At 38.2% G+C, this 9,004-nt stretch overlaps 1 protein-coding gene across 1 annotated transcript in view; it reads right to left on the bottom strand.

The window, feature by feature from the left end:
* Positions 1 to 2,144: 2,144 nt before the first annotated feature.
* NLN (neurolysin) overlaps positions 2,145 to 9,004 on the bottom strand; it is a 90,495-nt gene continuing 83,635 nt past the window's right edge. The window contains exon 13 of the mRNA XM_069492860.1: positions 2,145 to 3,498. Coding sequence (XP_069348961.1) covers positions 3,364 to 3,498 — 135 coding nt within the window. The 3' untranslated portion in view covers positions 2,145 to 3,363. The remainder of the gene's footprint in view (positions 3,499 to 9,004) is intronic.

Genomic DNA, 9,004 nt, shown 5'->3' with positions numbered 1-9,004 from the left:
AAGATGACTGAAAAAATAAACTTTGAACATAGACTGTTTTTCAAAGAAAATGAAAGTATGTATGTCTTTTTTGCTTTTATTCTTACCAAACATTTGTAAGAAAAGGCATATTCAATTTCAAGGGGCTATCCAAGAGAGAACAAGAGAGAAGCCTTAGTCACTGCATCTATTAAGATGAGACAGTTTCTCTTTTAACATTCTTTAGGGCTCAGTTAACTCAATTTGAGGAATTAGTATTTACTATGGACTAAATGTTTGTGTCTCATCCCCCTCAAATTCACACGTTGAAGCCCCGACCCCCAGTGTGATGGTAGGGGGTGGGGCCTTTGAGAGGTGATTAGATTTAGATGAAGTTGTGAGGGTGCAGCCCTCACATAAGAGATTAGTGCCCTTATGAAAAGAGACCCTATCGGGCTTGCTCCCTGCCACTGGCCATCTGTAAGCCAGGAAGAGGGCCCTCACCAAGCACCAAATCTACCAGTACCTAGATTGTGGGACTTCCCAGCTTCCAAAACTGTGAGAAATAATTGTCTGCTTTTGCAGCCATTCAATCTATGACATTTTGTTATAGTAGCCCGAATGAAGGCAGAATTTTAATGCAATTTCCTTGAAGCATAAAAAATTCTACCTGTATATGACAGAAAAAGAATGGTCATATGTAAACCAGCTGATCCAGTGGGGAGGCAGGATCTCCACAGACCTCTAATTCATACACCAGAGCTCAAGGCAAAATGGTAAAGTAAAAAATTAAGTCATTCCCTACCAGTTAAGGTACTTGCAAGTACAAATACCAAATCAGTAATTTTTCTCAATTTTGGCCTCTTGTACAATGCAGTTTGTTATCTAAAGAGCTACAGATATCCACGTTTCATCATATTAGCTTTAGAAAGGCAAGACCTTGCTGTAAGTAGCTTAGGTGGTAACTCTTCAAGACAATTTTTAGGTACTTATCTAGGTAACATGCAACATTTATATTAGAGGGGGAAAAAAGTCTATATCAGGCAGCATAACATTTGGACTTTTCTTTCTCTTCTCTGCAGAATCTTAAAAATTAAACCTTTAGGAATCATGCCTGCTATAAATTAGCATAAGATGTTTAAAAACTTACCCTTAGCAACATAACAATGCCTGGAAAAAAACCAAAATAGGTCTATATCTTCTGGGTTAATAACCAAGAGACACTTTATTATATGTGGCTCAGTCCATAAATCTGAAGTGTAAGTTTGCCCAATAACAATTTTTATAGTTATCCACAATTCAGAGCATCTCAGTGACACCCTATGTTATGATCTGTAAAAAAACAAACAAACAAGTAGATAGCCAATTTCAAAAAGGCTTTAAAAAATAAGGTCTTACTTTTGAATTATGCTAGAAGAACTTTCTTTGTGAGTACTTAATTTTGTTGTTATTCTTTGGTAGATTTTAGATATTAGAGGTAGACCCTAAATAAAAAGAACACCATAACACTTTTGTTCTCTCATGCAATTCAGTTTTAACATTCAAGTATGAAACAAATGTGAGTTCATTCTTACAATAATGTAACTTTATTGTGTGCAGCCTTTTTCCACACCAATTAATTTTTCCATGTGAAATAAGATTTAAAATGCTAAAGTTATTAAGGTGACACGTTGGGCAATAGAAAAAGCTGAAGAGAGTTTTTTTTGTCTGAAACTGGAAAACAGAAGCATCTGGGAGAAAAAAGGTAGAAGAAAACTACCATACGTTGCTAAGATCACAAAAACAGCTTTGGGGACCAGGGGAAGTGACGTTGATTGAGTGTGGGGTAGAGATGGGCTGGGCAAATTGTCTCGGAAGGGAGGGGAGGATTTCATGTGGATGTTTAAGGTATTTGCTTGGCAATGATAATCTTAGAATTTCCTTGTGTGTTGCTATAGCTGTTGATTTCCCCTGTTGTCTTTAATTTTATTATGTAACATAATAATTTTTTATTTAGCACAAAGTCCATTTAGACTAAAGCACAGAAAGGTTCAAAGTTTGTTCCCTGCCAGCAAAGTCATGCCTCAGGTATGCACTGGGAAACAACTGGAAGACCTATGCAGAGTACGTTCAAAATTAAAAAAAAAAAAAAAAAAAAATTTTTTTTTTTAAAAATTATCCTGTTTGGTTTCTTTATTGAATAGACTCCTTGGGGGAAAATAAATACTGTGAGTCTACTGGTCTGCTGAAGAACTGGAATTTAGGTCCATAATAAAGAGAGTCAAAGAGCGATCCAAAGGTTCACTTATCACCAGACAAAATGGGCTACTGAAGAGCCTCCTTCCTGTGGCTGAGTTTAAGCACACAAGTAATACTTCGAAGCAGCTGTCCTCAAACACTTCGGTCCAGAACCCACTCCTCTTCCAGAGTTTCTGAACTCTTTATGCTCCGCACAGCTTCAGCTGTCTTCCCATGGCACTCTATAGAGCCACTGTGACATGTCTACCTGCCACTTTGTGCAAGGTAGGCAGGAAAGGAGGCAAAGTCCCTACCACTTGTTAGAAACGGGAGAATAGAAAAATATGCCTGGACTTGCCTTAGTGTTCTAATTGGCAAATATGCCAAAGACTGGCGATCTTGTATGCTGAAGGGGAAATGAGCTTCTAATACAAGATAATATATTATCTTGTAATAGAATAGACAGAATAGATAAAATCCTCTAATATAAGATATAAAAACTTACAATATACATTAGACCAGTCTAGTTGAAACATACGATTTTTTGATGCTCTCTGACTGGACTTTAGACAGAAAAGTTACAAACCCAAATGGAGGAACATAATTTAAGTGTGGCAAAAAGTTGGGAATCCTGAGGCCTGATATACACAGACAAATGCATTACTGAGGCGTCTTCCCCTGACCTTGAGGTATGCAGGCAAAGGAGCACTCACACCTTGCTGTGAGACAGAAGATCAAAGCTGATGCAGGGCTCTAAGAAAATATTTGCCAGAGGAATGTGATGATTCATTTATCGGTCCAGAAATCCCAAGTACAAAACATCAAGATATAAGAAGGATCAAATAATACGATGTATATGATTCAATTTAAAAATCCTTAGCCCTCTTCCATTATATTATTTAGATTATAATAGTAAAAAATCAAATTACATTCATATGAAACTTTTATAAAAAGAAATCAAATCCATTTTTATGAAATTTTATGGTACAATTACTTTCTAGTGGGTCTTAGGTCACAATATTTATAATTCCATTTACAGCTTTATAATTTTTAAAATTACAAAACAAAAGGAAGTCAATAGAAATCTAAATTTTCACTTGCAAAAAACTCCCTTCAGTTTCCAGGCCAGTAACACATGGCGATGTCGACTTGTCCTCCAGACATGGACTGCTACCAAAGATCCCCGGTTTACGAAGCGTGCAGGCCTCGACTCATTAGGAACGCTTTTTGGTTTGGCTCACGTTCCAGGAAATTCTGGAGCATGTCCATGCCGTCCAGAGATCCCCCAGGTTTCAGGATTAGGTTTCTGTATTTCATTCCAACCTAATAAAATAAAACATCATGCCTAATAATTCATGGTTATAGCACTTTTCTAAATCTCTAGATGCAAAAGAGAAAGAGGTAGAGGTGAAGGAAAAGGGACCTTAGCCTTATTGTGTCTAGATGTTCTCTCTTGCCTACGCTACAGCTCTGTGGTATTTATTTATTTATTTTCGTAGCTAAGCGATTTGGAGCTTAAAACCTCGGGTCTTATTCACTGCCCTTTATTATGGTCTTGTCTCCTTAGATTCTCAGTAGTGAGCTGACAACATGAGCAAACAAACAAAAAGTAGCCAAATGGAATATATAGAAAAGGTTCCCATTTGTTACCCTATCTCAAATGTGATTCAAAAGGGCTTGCTAAGCAAGTGTTCAAGAGGATACAAAGAGAGGTTCTGTATACCTGGAAATAGCAGCACAGCTACTGTCAAATGGCTTTGGCTGCTTTCATGGGGGGCTCATAAGAAAAAACCCCAACCCTCTTCCTCGTGGATGGGGGCAGGGAGGGCAGCACATGCCCCAGAGTGCAGGGTAAGACACCTCTGTGGTCCCGGTGCTGGGAATGAGGACCTCGAAGTTTTCTCTGGGAATGGAGGTCTGGAAATTTTAAAACGAATCACAGTGCCTCTACTTTTAGTTACATAAACACATGAACAGATAAAGTGAAAGAAAATACTTGTTATTGGGTATTAGCATTGTTCAATATTTTCACTTCCCTTTCACTGTCCTTTTGGGGAAGGAAAACAAAGACAATTCAATGAAGCACAATTTTAAATAAACACATAAAATAAAAAACTCACAGAGAAACACTTAAATTTATATCCATTATATCATTTGATCAACAGGACTAATCATCTTTTTGAGTATAAAAAGAGTTAGAGAATTTCTAGAGACTAAAGTAATCTAACTTTCGACTTAAGTTTTCTTGGTATACAATCTTATATCAGACGTAAGTGTAGTTAAACTGTTAAGGAAAATAAAACATAGATGAAATCTGCCAGTTAGATATAAAAATATTTAATGTTCCGCAGGGCCATAACACAAAAACTTTGGAGGTTACTCTTTGGTTATGAACAGAAATCATTTGAAACTTATTAATCATCCTCAGGCTAACATCCAACCTCACAGTCTGGACCCTAATCAGGAATAAATAATTAGTCAAATAAACCTACCTGCTAATAAACTCAGGTAGCACTGTACAATAGAATCATAATATGAGGCATATATATAACTTTGAATTTTCTACTGGCCACATTTTAAAAAGTTAAAAAAACAGTGGCCATTTAAAAAAAAAGTATAAAGTTAATAGGTAAAATTTTAATAAAATATTTAAACCGCTATATCTATAATATTATCATTTCAACATGTATCAATATGCAGATTACTGAGATTTTTTTTGTTAAATCCTCCAACTCCAGTGTGTTTTTTACAATTGTGGCACATCTCAGTTCAGTTCTTCAGTTGCACTGGCCTCATTTCAAGTGCTCAAAAACCACAGGTGGCTACCATGCCGGACAGGTCTAGGGCCTGGAGCGCAAGACGATCTCTAGGAGGGAGGGCTTGTTAGACAGTGTTCTAGTATGATACTGAAAAGGCACACAGTACTTGTGTAGCCTTATTTACAAGTTTTAGATAAATTTTCTTAAAAAGAGAGGGCCTGTAATCATTGATGTTGGACTTCCTGAAAACTCTGGTGATGCGGGCTTGGAGTTAGATTCAGTTTGCTTTAGAAAAAAATGACGTGTTATTGCTTGCTTGGTCTGAGCAATTCATTACTGTTACAGCAGCAATCTAAAATCTAAAATGTGAGTGATGGCTATTCTTGTCATAGACTTTATTATTAAAGGAGCAGATCAGATCTCTTGAGTCCATCCACCATTTACCTCCCTTTTCTTTCTTTCATTCCCCAATGTGCCCAGATTTGACTAGTGTTAAATTAGTGAGTAGAGCAAAAAAAAAAAAATTGTGCTCTCTGGGTACAGCAGTACAGGAAGAACTTAGAAAATGTGAGTTAAGTTTTTCTGCAGAATTATAAAAATATTTTAAACCTTTTATTGTGGAAAACTTAAGCTCTGTGTATTATATATCTTTTATTAAAAATACATACTCATTCCACAAGTATTTTAGAAACATTAATGAAAATCCAAATGCAAGTTTTTTAAAAGTCACCCCAAATGCTAACATCTGACAAAGTATTCTCATTTTGTGCAGAGAACTGTAATTTTAGGTAGTATATAAAAGCAAGCTTTTGAGGAGTTACATGGTGTTGTAAAGAGAAAGCTCATGACTCCTCTGAATGGTAAAGTCATTTTAGAGCAGGGCACTGTTTAGTCTCACAGTATGTGTCTCAGTACAGCTCAAGTCTTCCTCTACTTATGGCTCCAAACAAGTTGATTCAATTTCCTGAATTATAGAGCAATGGTCTTTTAATAGTTTCATTTCCTTGGCAATGAAGTTTTGAGAAGAGTTTAAGAGTCATTTTGGTAACAGGATCTTGCTTTTCTTAAGGAAAAAAAAAATAGTTAAGTGAATTTTTGTGTTTTAGGAAGGTACCAGGCTCTCTGGGTGAGAGAACAGGGTCTGGAAGACATATGCCACAGGTGAAAGAGTCTTTGCCATGAGTTGTTCTACTTTGTTTATACAATAAAGGAACTTTAACTGTGAGGAAAGCAGGAAGAGAAGCTCTAAGATAACTGCTAAAATTTTTCATGCTACGAACATCCTTCAGGAGGATCTGCATGTAGTAAAAACTCCTATTAGCTAGCCTATGCAGAAAAATCAGCATCAGTCATCTCTGTGGTTTTTAATCCCAGAAGATTAGCATGTATCTTTTGGCAACCCCACAAGGCTTCTCTAACACTAATGCCTTCTAAAGCAAGATCAGGCACTCTGGAATCAGGCCAAGGTTTGACTGTTGGCTCAATCCTCCCCTATGTGACCTTGGGCCTTGGTTTCCCCATCTGTAAAATGGGAATATGCCTACCTCACTCTGTTTCTAGGTGATTAGAAGAGATCATTTTAGTATATTATTCACTCTCTAGCATAATACCTGGCATTTACTGGTATTTAATAAACCTGACTGTTCCTTTCCTTTCCTTTCCTACTGTCCTCAAGTTCAGCAACTCATATGCACTTCAGAGAAATGCATTCCTGGTTTGGCATTTCTTTAAAATTAGTTCTGTCTCCTAATAAAGCTAGAGAAAAGCACAAGAGACTTCCTTTCCCCTATTAGTAAGATATGAAATATATAATTCAGTAGGAATATTAAGTAGGAGAGACAAGGCACTCAGGCACTCATTTTATCCAAGAATATGCACCCTTTGAGGTAATATTTTAATAGCAATCATAATTATTCAAGTAAAGGATGCCTATCATCTATCAGCAATGAGAATATATAAATGGGAAACGGCCGGGCGCGGTGGCTCACACCTGTAATCCTAGCACTCTGGGAGGCCGAGGTGGGTGGATCATTCGAGGTCAGGAGTTCGAGACCAGCCTGAGCAAGAGTGAGACTCTGTCTCTACTAAAAATAGAAAGAAATTATCTGGCCAACTAAAAATATATACAGAAAAAAAATTAGCTGGGCATGGTGGCACATGCCTGTAGTCCCAGCTACTTGGGAGGCTGAGGCAGTAGGATCGCTTGAGCCCAGGAGTTTGAGGTTGCTGTGAGCTAGGCTGACGCCACGGCAGCAACTAGAGTTGCTCACTCTAGTCCGGGCAACAGAGCGAGACTCTGTCTCAAAAAAAAAAAACAAAACAAAAAAATGGGAAACGGACTGGGTCTCCTGCTATCTCGAGTGTCTCTGAAGAAGCGCATGCCAGCTCCCACTGCCTTTCAACTCTCCCTCCCTGTCTCCTTCCCGTCCTGGTTGACTCTGGGGTGCTTAGCCAGAGTTGTCTCCTTCCTTAGAGTGAGTAACAGGCATCAGGGCAGGGAGCACCCGGCCCAGGACAGGTGATGGTGAGCAGCCAGCTGACAAGCTCACCGGGCTGCTTTAAAACTGGACTTTGAAACCTTTCATTCCCCAGCCTGTAACTCCCTCCCAAGAGCACACCCTGTGTTTTCTATGAGGGTGGGGAGATTATGGGTGGAAGAAAAAAGAATACCTTTGATAACAACAAAGAAGGAGAGAGAGCATGAAAGACTGGTGCTGGTAGTCAGGGAGGTGGAAGGAAGAATAGTAGTAGGAATTGTTGCCTGATTCTAAGGGGCCTCTGGAAACCTGAAGCAGAGTTCTGATTTGCAAGGACAGAAGGATAAACCTTTATTTATGGGGTGGGAGGAGGCTGGCAGAAAAAAAGGACCCTGAGTAGTTATATGCATGGGGGAGGAGGGTGTAGAGAAGTGGAAGTGGATGTGGATGGAGGGAACCAGCAATTAGGTCCAAAGAGGTACCCACATGTAAAACAGTAATTAATTAAACAGTTGTGAAGCAGAGAAGGGAACACAAGGCTGAATAAAATTGTTCCTTTTACGAGAGTCTTATGATCAAGGGAAGATAAAGAAATAAACAGTTAAACAGGCAGATTATTATGGCTCTAAGAGAAACACAAAGAAAGGCTGTAAGAACACAAAGGAAGAAAAACTGCTTCCAGCTGGTCGAGATTCAAGACTTAGAAGGTCTGGCCTTGTAAATATTCAAGAAGTGGGCTGGAAATCAATCCCCTTTCCTTCCTTCATCCCTCAAATCAGGCACAACTCAGGCTGTCAGAAAGGTTGAGGTATAAGAAAACCAGCAGTGGGTGGTAGATCAGGGAGCTGAGGCAGAGAAAACTGAATCCATTTGTAGGGCTTTTCTGGAGAGGAAATTTCGTTTTCACCTTTAGCAACACACTACAGCAGGAACTGGGTCATGGACTCTGTTTGAAGAGCACTGGAATACTTAGCTTCATAAGATCAAGATTATCTGTCGAGCAATTCTTTTCATGTTTAACCGAGATTCTTCATGTTTCTGTGGCTGCTACTGCATGTAAGATCATTCTAGCTAGTTCCTTATTGCATTACAGACTAAATGACAGTTAAGTATCTTTCTTTCAGAAATGACACTTGGTAGTATTTCTCCTTCACTGATGGAAGAAACAAAGCTTAGCAATTTCTCCAAAGCAAAAGAGGAGGAAGATACTACTGGCTTAACAATATAATTGCCTTTGAATCCACAATGTCTATTACCTCTTAGGAAATTTTCCCACAATGAAGTTGTCTTATAAAAAGAAAATAGCCCTAGTTAAAAGGCCCCCATTCTTTCAACCCTATGATTAGTTGCTGGATTTTGAAATTACAATTGGCGACCTTAAAGATATCCTTAAACAGCTACTAGAGCTTGCTGGAAAAGTGTTAATCCCAAGAAGTTCCCTTCCATAGTTATTTAAGAGAACAGCTGGAGAAGTGAAAAATACATCCGATAATGAGACAATTTCTCCATGTACTTCTAGAAACAAAGACGTTAGGTAATGTTTAATTAAACAGCAAGATGTGATATCTATTTACTAGCAAGAATAATATAAAG

This window comes from Eulemur rufifrons, chromosome 17 (assembly GCF_041146395.1).
Source record: "Eulemur rufifrons isolate Redbay chromosome 17, OSU_ERuf_1, whole genome shotgun sequence".
NCBI classification, from domain to species: Eukaryota; Metazoa; Chordata; class Mammalia; order Primates; family Lemuridae; genus Eulemur; species Eulemur rufifrons.
The sequence above is the reverse complement of the archived record's forward strand: the minus strand, read 5'-3'. Positions and strand labels throughout refer to the sequence as shown.